At 46.1% G+C, this 16384-nt stretch overlaps 1 protein-coding gene across 1 annotated transcript in view; it reads right to left on the bottom strand.

The window, feature by feature from the left end:
• LOXHD1 (lipoxygenase homology PLAT domains 1) overlaps window positions 1-16384 on the bottom strand; it is a 226254-nt gene that overhangs the window by 34107 nt on the left and 175763 nt on the right. The window contains exons 32-34 of the mRNA XM_082416684.1: window positions 9303-9511; window positions 8254-8439; window positions 5321-5448 (exon numbers count right to left, since the gene is read on the bottom strand). Coding sequence (XP_082272810.1) covers window positions 5321-5448; window positions 8254-8439; window positions 9303-9511 — 523 coding nt within the window. The remainder of the gene's footprint in view (window positions 1-5320; window positions 5449-8253; window positions 8440-9302; window positions 9512-16384) is intronic.

Raw genomic sequence — 16384 nt, 5'->3', positions numbered from 1 at the left:
TTATTAGAAGTAAAAACACTCTCCCAGAAGTCTGCCCTAAATCCCTCCTGCTCTAGTTTAAACTGTCTGTCCTTCTGGTCACATGGGAACTGAAAGGCGGTGCTCACAAATTCCCCTGTCAAGCTCATCTCACATAGTGGAGATTCTCTCAAATAATCTTTCAACTCATTGATTCCTTACTCTTGCCAGGTGTATAATTTTGCAGAACAAAGGAACTAAAGAAATCCGTGCTTTGTATTTTTAAAAAAATTTTCGCCCTTTGAATTTAGCCAAATATCTCCCTTTTATGGAGATTTTATGGTGGGGCAGGTGTAAGGAAAAAGGGAGAGAGAAATAAGCTTTTCTTTTAGAAAACTGAAGACTGGGTTACAGTTGCCCCCTCACCCTTCATTAAAGGCTAAACCCCGATTACACCTGGATAGACCCTTCTCCTCAGGGTAAAAGGCCTGCATCCGAAAGGAAACCCCCTCATTGGCCCTTCATTCCTCCACAGCTCAGCAGCCACATTTTCCCTGCTGCTCCACACCCCCTCAAGACACCCCAGTTGACACGAGGGAGAACCACGACATTGAGGGGCCGCCGCTGGAGAAGTGGTCAGCCTCTGAGTCAGGTCCCCCTGCCTCTGGCTCAGAAGGACGGGGCTGCTGAAGTGGCCCAGGCTTTGCCCTGCTCATCTACCTGAAGGAGCTCAGCAGCTTTAGCTGCCCCTCACTCCCTTCCTATTATCCCTTCCTTCTTTTCTCCACCCCATCAAAGGCTGTCCTTGGGAAAGGGCCTAGCGCTCACTCACTCACCAGTCTCTGTGACGGAGGACAGCCTAAGGCTAACCAAACCCAAAGCCTTAGGCTGGAAGGGCCAGTATTTAATGGAAAAGTTTTAGACATTGCTAAGAAGCTGGGGAAGATTTATGGGTAGGGAGCCTGGGGACGGGGTGGCTGGAAGATAGGGAAGAAGGTTCTGGGGTTCAAAGCCAGCCTCCCTGGGGCAGCTGCTCAGGCACTTTGCCTCTGTGCATCTTAGAGGTAGGGCTGGGGCTCCCGGAGTTGGCTGGGATCAGAGGCTCACCTGTAGCTTCGTGTTAGACCCAGCTCCTTCCAGTACCAGTGGCCGTCTAGCCCATGCTCCATCCCACAGCAACTGGGGGCAGCGCTGTCCCTCTAAGGACAGCATTGGCCAACCCTTCATAAGTCGGCCCCGGCTCTGCCCCAAGAGCCAATTGTTTAATTGTGAACAGTTTGGCCAAGCTCGGTGCCTCTACTGTCTCCCCTCCCCAGGCCCTTGCAGTAGCCACCAGACCTCTCTTCTCCAGGCCCGAAGTGCTCATCAGCACAATGTTAGAGAATAAGTTTGCATTGCTTTAAGCCACTAGGTTTGCAGTAAGTTTTTATCATAACCTCGGGAAACTACTACAGCCCCAAGTGGCAAGAATGTACACTTTGGGACTGTAGGGGGGGCAGATGAGAGACCCAGCACAGAGAGAACTCCAGGCATTGGTGAGTAGCAGGAGGGCTGCCTCAGTGGTGGCGTAGGTGTCCACAGGTGCTGATGTGACTGAGGGGTAAAAGGCAGAGCCCACAGGCCCTGGCTCCTCTGAACCGGGCTCCTCAGGGACCAACAAGGTCATTGAACCTGCTGCCCAGCAGGGAGCTGCATCAACCCGTCTGCATCCATATCTCATGAGCATCCTTGCCCTGGTTTGAGAGTAGATCAAAGTTAAAGAAATCTCAAACAGATTCTAAGTCTCTACCATCCTCAAATGCCATGATCAGGTCCAGCACAGGTTCGAATCTTCCAGTGTCCTTTTAAAGGGCAGCCTCTGAGCTGAAGATGATGTGTCAAGAGGGGTCACCCAGCAGTGGGTGCTAGGACTTTCCAACTGCCTGACCTTTCAAAGGCACCCGTCCCTGGAACTCAGCCCGCTTGCCTCTTCTCTCGGACTACCACCATTCCCACTCAGCCCTGAGACCTCCCTCCAAGCCTGACCAACTCCAGGAGCCTCCCCACCAACTCCCCTGCCCATGAAGTCCCCAAAGATGGGCCCTTTCCATTCTCAGAGCTTTATCACTAACCAGGCAGTGTGAGATCTAAGTGAGAAAGATATGAAGGAAAGATTCAAAACTTACAGACAAGCTAAGCCCAGGCCACCGTCACTGGTGGCTCCCAACTGCCTCCTGAAATGGCATCTGGAAAGCCGTCTGGGCTCTGCCCTCCGTTTGCGTTCTCTTGAGCTGAGTCTCTTCTCATCTTCTCTGCACTAAAGGTTAGTGGAAGCCGGGGGGCCATCCAGAAGGGCAAACCCAACAGAACTCTGAGAATCTGGTTTGCTTCCAGACCAAAGAATTTCCCAGTTCATGGGGTCTCCACTGGGCCTAGGAATGATTCCTTACAGGCACTTACTTCCCTCTAGAGAAAAACCACATCTATATAGCCCCTACATCCATTAGAAACTAATTGCCTCAAATTCCACTGTTAGACAGTCATTCCTTGGGTTTAAGCATTACCTTTTGAGGGCATTATTTTTTTGAATGCCACATCCATTCACGACCATCTCACTGTGAATGAATTTACCAGAACAGTTTCCCCCAAAGTGGCAAGATGACAAGTTGGGGACTTTAGCTGGGGAGTGGGGTTGAGGGAATTGCTATCAAGTTTGGCCTCTGGGTATAGCATTTTACAACAGGGGCGCTGCAGCAGGCAAACCTACACACAATGCTTTCTGTGTGACACATGCACGTTTCTGCCTCCATTCTGGTCACACGCCATTTCTTGGGAAAGGCTCCCTTGCACAACAGTAAACTGTGTGCATGACACAAGCCCAGTGGGTCTTGCTATCCAAGTCCCTGAGTCAAGACGCTGACACCTATAATGAGGATGCCAAGACACAGGCCAAACTTCGGGCCACTTGCAAATGCAATGAAGCAAAATATGTCTTGGGTAAGAGCCCTGAGCTTGCCCTCCAGAATAATTAAGAAATGATGGCTCTCCTCACAGAATAAATCTTAATTTGGAAAACCAGAATTCTTTAGCAAGGTGCCTCGAAGCATTTACAATACGGTGTGACTTTCAAGCAACATTTTTGGAATTTAGATACTACCAGAAAGGAGGTATCTATCTTTCCCACCAGCAACTGTGTCTGCGTACGTCTATAAAATAAGGTGGAATGTAGGCGTGGGATAATTAATCCGAGAAATTCCAGGAATTTGGAGTCTGGGTGGAGATTAGGGTCAAAGCATAGCGGTAAAGATTGTGAGAGACTGAAGATACAAACAGACACTAGCTAGACCAGAGATGATCACAGAACTCTGACCCACCACCTCTGCAGCAGCAGCTATCCCAGGCAGCCACACTGCAGCCTCACCAGCAGTGGGCCCGTGATGGTCAGGATGTGGGGAATGACTGCCAGCTTCCCTGATTTGCCCCCTCTCCCGACTCAAGACAATCAGAGAAATCCAGATACGTTCCCCAATCCAATCGCATAAGACGCCCAGTTCTAGGTAGCTCCCCTCCAGCTTCGCCATGCCCCCAGTAATGCTACGCTCTGAAGCTTTGCCAGACTCCTGACAGCCTTAGCCTCTGCCAAACAAAGTGATGGTGGCTCACACCCTTGCTATAGCAAGCTCTAAAGAAATAGCCTCTGTTCTCATTCGGCTTTCGTCTATTTCCACAATTTCAGGAGTTCGAATCTCAGCTCCCCTGCTTACTACCTGAGTGACCTTGAGGAGTTACTTCACCTTTCTGTGTCTCAGGCACCTTACTGGCTGTGAGTTAATATATATTTAAAAAGCACTTACAGTGGTGCCTGGCAGGGAGCAGGTGCTCATTGAATGTTAGCCATTGTTACAATCATCATCAGGGGAGAATTGGTCAGGGGAGAATTCCAGGAGGGAACAGGAGTTGCATAATGAGAGTGTAGAAGTGCTAAGAGAAGACAGGCAAAAACTGTTCTCATCAGACCCCCCAGGCGCGAGCCGCATAAGACGAGCAGAGTTCCCGCTCTCGTGAACTGCTCTGTCCCTGGGAAGAGACCTCTGCCCGGCTCCCAAGAGCTTCAGCATCGCCATCCCCATCCTCAGCACCGTCCTCACCATCCTCACCTCTGCCACCATCCAGAAGTACTTACTGAGGCCTGCTACATGCAAGGCCAGAGCCAGGAGCTGTGAGGACTTGGAAAGGAGGCTTCTCTGTATCCTGCCCTCCAGCCGGGGGAGGCAGCAGTGTGGGCTCAGAGGTGAGTGGCTGTGGATGGGTTGTAGAAATCCTAGGCTTGGGCTCTGAGTCTCTCCCCTCTGATGCTTAAGATATCAGGGGCCAGGGATGGTTTGGGGGACAATGGCTGAACATAGAAAACCAAACAAAACCCAGGACCAAGCTGAGGATTTGATGGAAGGTGCAGACAGGAAGCACTACAGGAGGTTCACCTTTATTGCCATTACTAATAACTATCTTAAGAGGCAGTAGACCCTAATGCTTAAGACTGGGGCCACCTGGGTGCAGTGCTCAGTGCCATAGCTTACTGGCTCTGGGACCTTGAGCAACATGACTTGACCCTGCTGTGCCTCAGTTTTCTTACCTATAGAATGGGGATGATAATAATGGTCCTCATAGAGTTGTAGGGAGGACTAGGTGTATCAATACATTCAAAGGGCTTAGAAAAATGTCCAGCACAAAATAAGCCCACATCAGGGTCCATGCTGTTGCTGTGGTTCCCTCAGGTGTTAAGCTTTGTGAGCTTGAGCATCTCCTCTTCCCGGTTGTACTGTTTCTCCAGTGTCTGAGACAGTGTCTGACAGAGGTGTACAATTGTTTTTTAATATTTTAAAAACTATTTTAGCCTTTTTGTAATCATTTTGAACTTGTAGGCAAGTTGCAAAATAGAACAGGGTTTCTGTGTTCCCTTCACCCAGCTTCCCCTAATGTGAACAGGTTACATTACTACCATACAAAGAATGAAAGCAGGAGATTCACAATGACACAACGCTATCAACTAACACAGACCTTACAGTAAACATTTTTGAGTGACAGAAGGAAGGAAGGAAAGGCGGAAGGTAGGAAGGAAGGAGTGCTGTGGGCTGAGGTGATCCAGGAAGGCTTCCTGGAGGAGGTGGATTTGAGCTAGCCCTTGAAACAGAAGGGTCTTGAGACAGAGAGAGTGGATGAAGAGCATTCCAGGAGGCAGAAATCACACAGAGACATGGAGGCCCCAGGGGCTGAGGGGAGAGTGAGGGGAGCAGTCTATTTAAAGGCAGGATGGGGCTGGATGGTGGAGGATCGGGTGTGTGGAGGGGCAAAGGGGCAAGGGGCACAGGCCACTTCCAGATACCTGGCCTTCTTTTTGTCCAGCTGCACTTCCTCTGTGCTGCCGTTGATGCCGTAGAGGGTCATAAAGATGTTGGAGTCGGTGCCACCACCAACCACGTCACCCGTCCACACCGTCATTTCATAGAGCACCTGCCACGAGAGGAATGTGGGTCCTGGGCATTGGTCTCAACCGTTAGCCCCAAGGATTTGCCTCACTCTCACTGGGGCAAGACAACACGCCCTCCAAGCTCCATGGCTCTGAAAAGAGACCTCCCCCTAATCAACTGTAAATGTCTGGAGAGCAAGAGCTAGGCCTTGTTACCGTCTGTGTCCCTGGCTGTGTCCAGTTCAGTGCTGGAGAGGAGTTCTGTTTCTGATAGAGAACACGTGCGCAGTAGGAATATGACCAAAAGCCCCAGTATTAACCGATGTCTTTGTCAGTCGAATCTCAACCTAAGTCTGTTCATCCCAGCAGCATATGTTGGCCAGAGAGTGGCTTCTGGAGCCATGCAGGGCGCCATTTGAGTCCCAGATCCGTCCTGTGCTAGCTGTTGACCTGGGCAGAGGCACCACCTTCTCCAGCCTCTGCTTGCTCCCCCATAAAATAGGGGTAAGCACTCTGTAGAGTTGCGAGAGCTACAGACACTTCGCCTTGGGGCCTGGCGTCAAGGAGCAGCAATGGTTCTGGGGGGCTCCCTCCTTCCTGTTGCAGCCAACACGCACCCTGCATGTCGGTGAGTGGGAAGCGCGCCCAGTCTGATGGTTCAGGGACTTCTGCCTCCATTCACCTGTGAAGTGGGACAGCCGCCTATTGTATGCGGTTTTCACTTTAGATTGGAATTTTGCCCTTTTGCCTGAGGTTTGCTCCAAAGAGGACGGATTCCCTTTGCCTCTGCTGGAGGGGGAGGGAGCAGCCTACTACTCCGAGGACGGTGCCCTCACCGAGGCCCCGGCCTTGGTTCCTCCTCCAAGAGGCAGCCTCGTGTCAAGAGGGGCCATCTTCACCCCTGACCTGGAAGGTTTTCTGGTCCTGGCTTCTTACTCCACGCCTCTCACCAGGTGCCCAAGGACTAGCAATTAGGTCTTGAAGGTTCAGGAGAGGCTTGCACACATGGCCAAGGACGTGCCAGGCTGAGCATCTCCTCTGCATATACCTGTACCCGGCCCTTCCCTTCCCCAGCGGCTGCTGTCACTCATGCAGGCGCTAGGTCCCCATCACCCAGACGCTTTCGGACTCATAACCCAAGTTATTCATGGCAGAGATCATGCCCCTGATGTCGTGCCTTTTCAAGCAGCATCTAGAATCTTCACCACGCTACTGCAAGGTTCGAAGTAGTATTTCAGGCCTGGCCAGGAGGACATGTTTGCCAAGGGAGTCATTGAAGAGCACCTTGCTTTACCAGGAAAATCCTCTTAGACCACCTAACAAGGGCATTTGTGACGGGCATGGAGCTATCAGAAATGAAAGCAGAAGCCTGACACTATTTTGCTCTAATCCAGCAGACATAGAAACAGAATGATCAAAGTGAGTGCTCGGTGGCCCCAAGGAGACTGTCTCTTTAAGGCTGATCTCTCCAGATTCCTGTGTTCTCTGTGTCCGTCTTTCTCTCCTTTATGCAGACACATCTCTTTTTATGTCATAGGTGTGTTTCCAGAAAGAGACACAGAAACAGGGCTTTTGTAATTCCAGTCTGATATCAGATGTCCTGGGGAGGTGGCCAGTCCAAAGAGCCCTACATTTCTTTGTAAAGTGACAAACGTGTGTTCTTTTGTAACATGAATAACTGGGGTGTGGGTCTGGATTTCCACAGACTAAAGAGCTCAGAGGGAGATGCAGCTGTACCGAGCGGGGTGTGCGTATGCCCTGGGAGTGGCGCACACACACGCCCACGTGCATGCTGGGAATTGGGTCAGGACGGGGGTCCCTGGATGAATTGTGTGCTCTCCTACGCTGACCGTCTGGCCACAGATGGAGATGGCTGAGCAAGGGAGGGAGGTATTGATGCTGTAGAAAGTTCTGCTCTCTGGCTCTCAAGCAGGGGATGGGCAGGCATGCACACTCCTGCCTGGCAAGAGTTTTAGAGCCCATAACTTAGCCCTTCGTTCTGTTTCCATATACTATATAGGCAGGGCATGCTCAGGCCCAGAGCGATTTCTCCTTACCTTTGTGTGACGGCTTCTGACCTAAATCTAGTAGCGCATTGGTTTGGATTCAGGAAGAGAGATGAGGGCTGGGACCTTCTGTTTACCCCACAGCTTTTCAGAGAGAAAGGGAACCTGCAGGGTCATGTGACACAGAGGCCTCTGCGCCACCAGCTGGCCACGTTTCCTTGGGCCCCAGCACCCAGGCATCCTGCTTCCTGCCTGACACCAACCTGTGACTTTATACAACCTGTCCCAGGTCATTTGGCTAGTTAGAGGTGGAGATGGAACAGGAGCTTAGAGCACCTGCCTTCCAGCTTTTTCCCCTTAAGGGGGTCTTGTGCAGACAGCACTCACTACACTATGAGACCCAGAGGCTCACAGTCTCCCAAATGCCATCTGTCCTCATGACTGGCCTACTGGTGTTGTTGGAGCATCTTTCGGAGAATAATGACTCTGCATGTCTGTGTAGAGCATGCAAAGCTTTTCTGGACTGTTCATGGTCTCATTAGTTCTCATCAAGATCTTACATGGAACAGGATAGGAAGCATTATTTCCATGTGCTGTACGAGAAAACCAAGGTCCGGAGAGGCCAGATGACTTGTGCAAGGTCACACAGCTGCAGACAGGAAGAGACTTGATTCTCTTGGCTCCTAGCAAAGTGGGTCTGGCTGGTATATAGGGCTGCAGCCCCTGCCAATGCCCCAGGGGTGAGTCTGCTGCTTCTCTCATTTCCATTTCCCCTGCTTCTCGCCCACCTCAGCCTGCACTGCCCTTAGCCACACAATGCACACACACAGGTGCCCTCTATACCTTCACCCCGATGTTCACCACCATGGCATCCAGGAGGTCAAAGACTCGGGAGGTGACTCCATCTCCTCGGTCCTTGGCGAGCCAGCAATTGCAGCGCAATGTGTACTTGGTGCCCTGGGTGGGCACAGCCAAGCATAGCTCCTCCACCAGCCAGCAGCTCTCAGGGGAGGCCCCGTCGTGGCCCAGCTAGGAGGGGACACACAGGGGCCATGAGGACAGGGCACAACTGGGAAAGAAGCCCTCCCTGCTCAGCGTCCGCTTCCCCATTCTTCTGCCTCCTCCCTCAGCGCTGTCTTCCAATGTGCTTCGCACTCACTGACCAGAGTCCCTCCTGTGAAGGTGGAGAGATCTTGCAGATGTAATTAAAGTCTCTAATCAGATGACTTTGAATTAATCAAAAGATTATTCTAGGTGGGCCTGACCTCATTAGGTGAACCCTTTAAAAGAGGGTCTAGATGTCAGAGACGGAAGAAGTCAGAGAGATCTGAAGCAGAAGAGATCTTCTCTGAATGGCTTTGAAGAAACAAGCTGCCTTGTTTTGGAGAGGGTCACATGGCAGGGAATGCAGGCAGCCTCTGGCCTCGGTCCTACAACTACAAGGAAACAGATTCTTCCAACAACCGTTGAGCTTGGGACAGGACCCCAAGTCTCAGATGAGACCCCAGCTGTGGCAGCAACTTGATTTCAGCCCAGTGAGACCTTGAGAAGAGGGTCCAGCTAACTCAGACCTGGACTTCTGACTCAGGACACTGTGAGATAATACATTTGTGTGGCCTTAAGTTATTAAGTTTGTAGTAATTTGTTACACAGCAATAAAAAACTAATACACAGGCATCCCCATTGAGTGGGTGGAAAACGGACCTGGAGGGGCAGCTGATGCAACAAAGGTCACCCAGCTAGTTGATGGCAGGGGCCAGGAGCTCTTCCTCTGCTGCCTGTTCTGAGTGGGGCTCAGGTCGGGCCCACTCACCCTCCCACCTGTGTATTGGTCAGCTCCTTCCTTCCTTCCCTAGGGGTGGTCACCATCCCGAGGCCCTAGGGCCCAGCACCTCTATTTTCTTGATAACGCCCACATCCAAGCCTGCCACATAGAACTCCTCCACGGAGCCGCAGCTGAAGCCCTTCTTCCCTCGGGGATAGTCCAGCCAGATGCGGTTACTGCGCTCGTCATCCTCTCCGATGAGGAAGATGAAGGCCCGGCTGTCGGTGGCTGCATCCTTGTGCTTCCCCGTGGTGACTGACACACAGTAGGGAATAACTGCAAGAGATCATGGGAGCCCAGCCTCATCACGGGCCAGGTGGACCAGGGTGGGCTCGGACACTTGGAAATGACCTCTGGAGGCACTGATCTCAGCTCCCTGCCTCTGAGACAAAGTACAACAGAGCTTTTCAGACTGGCAAGTATCTACCCTCCAAGGACTGAGGGAGCTGGTAACTCCCAAGAGAAGATCAAAGAGAGCATTGTTGCCAGATCTAAAAGCCCTGTTGAGCAATTATCTTAGTTGCACCTAGCACTCCCATGTGAAGTGGAGTGAGAACAATAATGGCTAGCCAAGTACAGGGGTTAGATTCCTGAAAAGCTTATCATAGATAAGAAAAGCTTATCACAGCAAAAATGAGGTTGGCAAAAGCAAGGTCTCACGGAAAGTAGGAATTTAGGGAAGACAATAAAATATTATTTATATATGTAACCTAGTAAATGAAAGTTCTAGAAGGCACTCATTTCCAAAACAAACCAGATTAAACAGCATAAAAACTTGCTCAGGTAGTGTGGCATAGAGTTCTAGTTGCGCAGCCAGTTTCCATTCTCCTTGCAGCTAGGGGTGGTCACGATATATAAGATGTTGGGAAATTTCTTTTAAAGGGTCTGACTCAACTGGGAGGAGCACCTTTTTGGCCCTTACCCTTCCATTCATTCTGCTTGGAATGTGGATGTGATGTCTGGAGATCCAGCTCCAAGTCATCTTGGAACCATGGGCAACCTTTAGGATGGAAGCCACTTGTAAGATTGCCAGAGTGGTCAGGTTGAAAGAGCCTAGGTCCCTGAATTCACTGGGGCTGCTATATCATTCCCAACTGCTTCTCTTTGAATTTTTATGTGTAAGAAAAGAAAAATTCCTTGTTCATTTAAGCCACTATCTTTAGGTCTCTTGTTACTTGCAGTTACTAACTGAAACAGGTTGGAAAACCTTCTCCTGGTTCATCTTCCTCAATAGCTTGGGAGACACTGCCCTGGGGTAGTAGATGTTCGGTTATGCAATCTGTAGCCCTTTGAAAATTTTCCAGACTAGACCTTCCTGGCTGGAATTACCTGCGTTGTTTTCTGCCCATGGCTGTATTTCATCTTTACAAGGAGAGCCCCACTGGCCTTTCCACAGTTGATCATCGTGCTTAATTAAGGAGAAACACTTTCTTGTGGGTCCTGTCTAAGAAGGTAGAGTATAAAAATATTGGTTCTCTCTGCCCAACCCCACAGATCCTCCATGTGCTCTTCTGGAGAAAAATATAGTGGTTGACATACTCTTATATCTAAGAGAACTGAACAGAAAAGCAGTGGATTTAAATGTCCAACAGAAAAATATACAACTGCCTTATCTCAAAAATCTGGTTGGAAAAAATGAACTTCTCAAGGGATTACAATATTGTTTTAAGGAGCAGGAAAAAACTGAAGCTAAAAGAGTGACTTGTTCAAGGCCACACGTTTTCTTGTCAGAGCCAGAAATGGAACTTAAAACTCCAAAAAAACCAGCTTAGGACTTCTTCTTTCTACCCCCCAACACTGGTCATGCCTAAAATTTGCATGACTAGTCCTAAACAACATACAGGGAATTCTCATTGCTGCTCTTGATTTCTGTCTCATGAGAATTGTCCTAGGCTCTCTGGGCTGAATCTATTTCTTGGGAGTCTGGGTGAGGGCAGAGTTTAGGATGATACCCTCCTGGTGGTAGATCAGCAGATTAAGGATATCATCATCCTAACTTCTCTTAGCCTTTGTTTCCCCATCTGTAAAGGAGGCTAATTGCTGCCCTCTGTAAACAAAATTAATAAACAAAAATGTCAATTAAATAGAGTCTGGAGACCAGAAGGGGGAGCTCTCACTCCCTATGATGATGGCAGCGTCCAGCAGGAAAAAGAAAGACTCCACTTCTTTCCTGGCAACAACTCAGTCAATGAAAAGTCCTGAACTCTTTGTTTACTACAGCTCTCCCAACTGCCTTTTCCAAGAGTTCTCCTCCCTTGCTGTGTGGGGACTTGCATGTAGTTTGCCAGGGTTGCAGACTCCGAATTGCAATTCTCTGCTGATCCCAAAAAACCCATTTTGCTAGAGAAATAACTGGCAGTCTATTTGTTTTAGGTCAACATTTTGGTGGCTCGTACAGGGATCCAGAGAAGAGCCCCGACAGGTCTGGGGCTGGTGAGCAAACAGGTGAGATACCCACAATTGAGCCCATTGTGCCCACTGCTTTTCTTGTCAACCCTGGAGTTTGAAGGTATGTCTTTTTCCTGGATCTGAGCTCATACTCTCTTTGCATTTGAAGCTTTCCAGGCTTTATCTGGGATCTATTTTAAGGTTTTGTCCTTTCTGGTTAAGGCCTTGTTCTGTATACGAGTACTCATTTGCCACCTTGGTCAGATTTTGAGATCAGACTCTTTCAACTGAAACTGGTTAGGTTTCAACCTGTTCCCTTTGGAACAGGGGCTGTTTCATTGCAACTGTGCTGTTTCAGCCTTTGACCCATTCCTTTGGAGTAGGGCTTGTTCTATGAGAAGTGGGCTGAGAAGCCTTTGGCCTGGCTCCTCCAGGACCAACCTGTTCCCTTAGAACTGGCTAGTATTAGGCCTGCAGTTCCTTTGCAAGCTGTTTGAGATATTTGAACTGTTTAAGCTATTGAATTGAGTTGTTTAAAATGTAAGATGGTTGAGTTTTTTAAGCTGTTTAAAAATTATTCTTTTACTCTATAGAAAAACCTCTGAGAAATAGGATCCCAGTTATCTAAATATTTTGAGGGCACCCCTCCTACAGGGAATCTGGTCAATTTTATGTGTAAAAACCTCAGTCCTTCCTCATACACATTTCTAACTAAATGGATCTACCTGACCAAAGGCAATTTAGAATATCAATGGCCAAATGGAACTTCTGAAATGCCCAAACTGAATTTTTTTAAAACCAAATTGGTATACAATAGTGCTAAAATTTCTAGAACTGAACAGAATGTGTATTTAGGTTGGTACTTTGAGGCTTCCAAACATTATCATAAGCCTAAAATTGCCTCTCTGCAAATGAGTCTTTTGTAAGTAGCAGTATAGATGGGTCTTGTTGTTTTTAATCCAACCAGCCACCCTATGTCTTTTGATTGGTGCATTTAATCCATTGACATTTAAAGTGATTATTGATAGCTATGTCATTTTGTTACTTGTTTTCTGTTTTCTTGTAGTTCTTTGTTCTTTTCTTCTTCTTTTAGTTTCTTCCCTTTTGGTTTGATGATTTGCTTGTGTTCCTTTCTCTCTAGTTTTTTGTGTATCTATTGTAGGTTTTTGATTTGTGGTTATCTTGCGGTTTGGATATGTTGACCCATAACTATATCTACTTTGTTTTAAACTGGTAGTCATTTAAGTTCAAATACTGCCTAAAAGATCTACATTTTTTTTACTCCCCTCCCCCATATTTTGTGTTTTTGATGTCATATTTTATATCTTCATGTCTATCTTTTAGCTATTATAGTTATAGTATTTATTTGCCTTTACTAGTGGGATTTTTCCTTTCCTAGAAGTTCTTACTTCTTGTTGCAGCTTTTTTTTTTTAACATCATTATTGGACTATAATTGCTCTACAATGGTGTGCTAGTTTCTACTTTATGACAAAGTGAATCAGCTATACATACAACATACACATATATCCCCATACCTCCTCCCTCTTGGGTCTCCCTCCCACGTCTCCCTCTTACCCTCCCTATCCCACTCCTCTAGGTGGTCACAAAGCACCGAGCTCATCTCCCTGTGCTATGTGGCTGCTTCCCACTAGCTATCGATTTTACATTTGGTAGTGTATATATGTCCATGCCACTCTCTCACTTCGTCACAGCTTACCCTTCCCCCTCCTCATGTCCTCAGGTCCATTCTCTACGTCTGTGTCTTTATTCCTGTCCTGCCCATAGGTTCTTCAGAACTTTTTTTTTTTTTTTTTTAGATTCCACATATATATGTGTTAGCATATGTTATTTGTTTTTCTCTTTCTGACTTACTTCACTCTGTATGACAGACTCTAGGTCCACCCACCTCACTGCAAATAACTCAATTTCGTTTCTTTTTATGGTGGAGTAATATTCCATTGTCCACATGTGCCACATCTTCTTTACCCATTCATCTGTCAATGAACACTTAGGTTGCTTCATTGTCCTGGCTTTTGTAAATAGAGCTGCTGTGAGCATTGTGGTACATGACTCATTTTGAATTATGATTTTCTCAGGGTATGTGCCCAGTAGTGGGATTGCTGGGTCATATGGTAATTCTATTTTTAGTTTTTTAAGGAATCTCCATACTGTTCTCCATAGTGGCTGTATCAATTTATATTCCCACCAACAGTGCAAGAGGGTTCCCTTTCCTCCACACCCCCTACAGCATTTGCTGTTTGTAGATTTTCTGATGATGCCCATTCTAACTGGTGTGAGGTGATACCTCATTGTAGTTTTGATTTGCATTTCTCTAATAATTAGTGATGTTGAGCAGCTTTTCATGTGCTTCTTGGCCATCTGTATGTCTTCTTTGGAGAAATGTCTATTTAGGTCTTCTGCGCATTTTTGGATTGGGTTGTTTGTTATTTTAATATTGAGCTGAATGGGCTGTTTATATATTTTGGAGATTAATCCTTTGTCCGTTGATTCGTTTGCAAATATTTTCTCCCATTCTGAGGGTTGTCTTTTTGTCTTTTTTATGGTTTCCTTTGCTGTGTGAAAGCTTTAAAGTTTCATTAGGTCCCATTTGTTTATTTTTGTTTTTATTTCCATTACTCTAGGAGGTGGATCAAAAAAGATCTTGCTGTGATTTATGTCAAAGAGTGTTCTTCCTATGTTTTCCTCTAAGAGTTTTATACTGCCCGGTCTTACATTTAGGTCTCTAATTCATTTTGAGTTTATTTTTGTGTATGGTGTTAGGGAGTGTTCTAATTTCATTCTTTTACATTCTTTTACATGTCCAGTTTTCCCAGCACCACTTATTGAAGAGACTGTCTTTTCTCCAGTGTATATCCTTGCCTCCTTTGTCATAGATTAGTTGACCATAGGTGCGTGGGTTTATCTCTGGGCTTTCTATCTGGTTCCATTGATCTATATTTCCATTTTTGTGCCAGTACCATATTGTCTTGATTACTGTAGCTTTGTAGTATAGTCTGAAGTCAGGGAGTCTGATTCCTCCAGCTCTGCTTTTTTCCCTCAAGACTGCTTTGGCTATTCGGGGTCTTTTGTGTCTCCATACAAATTTTAAGATTTTTTGTTCTAGTTCTGTAAGAAAATGCCATTGGTAATTTGATAGGGATTGCATTGAATCTGTAGATTGCTTTGGGTAGTATAGTCATTTTCACAATATTGATTCTTCCAATCCAAGAATATGGTATATCTCTCCATCTGTTGGTATCATCTTTAATTTCTTTCATCAGTATCTTATAGTTTTCTGCATACAGGTCTTTTGTCTCCCTAGGTAGGTTTATTCCTAGGTATTTTATTCTTTTTGTTGCAATGGTAAATGGGAGTGTTTTCTTAATTTCTCATTCATATTTTTCATCATTAGTGTATAGGAATGCAAGAGATTTCTGTGCATTAATTTTGTATACTGAAACTTTACCAAATTCATTGAGTAGCTCTAGTAGTTTTCTGGTGACATCTTTAGGATTCTCTATGTATAGTATCAAGTCATCTGCAAACAGTGACAGTTTTACGTCTTCTTTTCCAATTTGTATTCCTTTTATTTCTTTTTCTTCTCTGATTGCTGTGGCTAGGACTTCCAAAACTATGTTGAATAATAGTGGTGAGAGTGGGCAACCTTGTCTCATTCCTGATCTTAGAGGAAATGTTTTCAGTTTTTCACCATTGAGAATGATGTTTGCTGTGGGTTTGTCGTATCTGGCCTTTATTATGTTGAGGTAGGTTCCCTCTATGCCCACTTTCTGGAGAGTTTTTATCATAAATGGGTGTTGAATTTTGTCAAAAGCTTTTTCTGCATCTATTGAGATGATCATATGGTTTTTATTCTTCAATTTGTTAATATGGTGTATTACATTGATTGATTTGCATATATTGAAGAATCCTTGCATCCCTGGGATAAATCCCACTTGATCATGGTGTATGATCCTTTTAATGTGCTGTTGGATTCTGTTTGCTAGTATTTTGTTGAGGATTTTTGCATCTATATTCATCAGTGATATTGGTCTGTACTTTTCTTTCTTTGTAGTATCTTTGTCTGGTTTTGGTATCAGGGTGATGCTGGCCTCATAGAATGAGTTTAGGAGTTTTCCTTCCCCTGCAATTTTTTGGAAGAGTTTGAGAAGGATGGGTGTTAGTTCTTGTCTAAATGCTTGATAGAATTCACCTGTGAAGCCATCTGGTCCTGGACTTTTGTTTGCTAGAAGATTTTTAATCACAGTTTCAATTTCCTTACTTGTGATTGGTCTGTTTATATTTTCTATTTCTTCCTGGTTCCATCTTGGAAGGTTATACCTTTCTAAGAATTTGTCCATTTCTTCCAGGTTGTCCATTTTATTGGCATAGAGTTGCTTGTAGTAGTCTCTTAGGATGCTTTGTATTTCTGCGGTGTCTGTTGTAACTTCTCCTTTTTCATTTCTAATTTTAGTGATCTGAGTCCTCTCCCTCTTTCTTGGTGAGTCTGGCTAATGGTTTATCAATTTTGTTTATCTTTTCAAAGAACCAGTTTTTAGTTTTATTGATCTTAGCTTTTGTTTTCTTTGTTTCTATTTCATTTATTTCTGCTTTGATCTTTATGATTTCTTTCCTTCTGCTAACTTTGGGTTTTGTTTGTTCTTCTTTCTCCAGTTCCTTTAGGTGTAAGGTTAGATTGTTTACTTGAGATTTTTCTTGTTTCTTGAGGTAAACTTGTATAGCTATAAACTTCCCTCTTAGAA

This window comes from Balaenoptera physalus (assembly GCF_965194825.1).
Source record: "Balaenoptera physalus genome assembly, chromosome: 12".
Lineage (NCBI taxonomy): Eukaryota > Metazoa > Chordata > Mammalia > Artiodactyla > Balaenopteridae > Balaenoptera > Balaenoptera physalus.
This window is presented reverse-complemented; position numbering and strand designations above follow the sequence as displayed.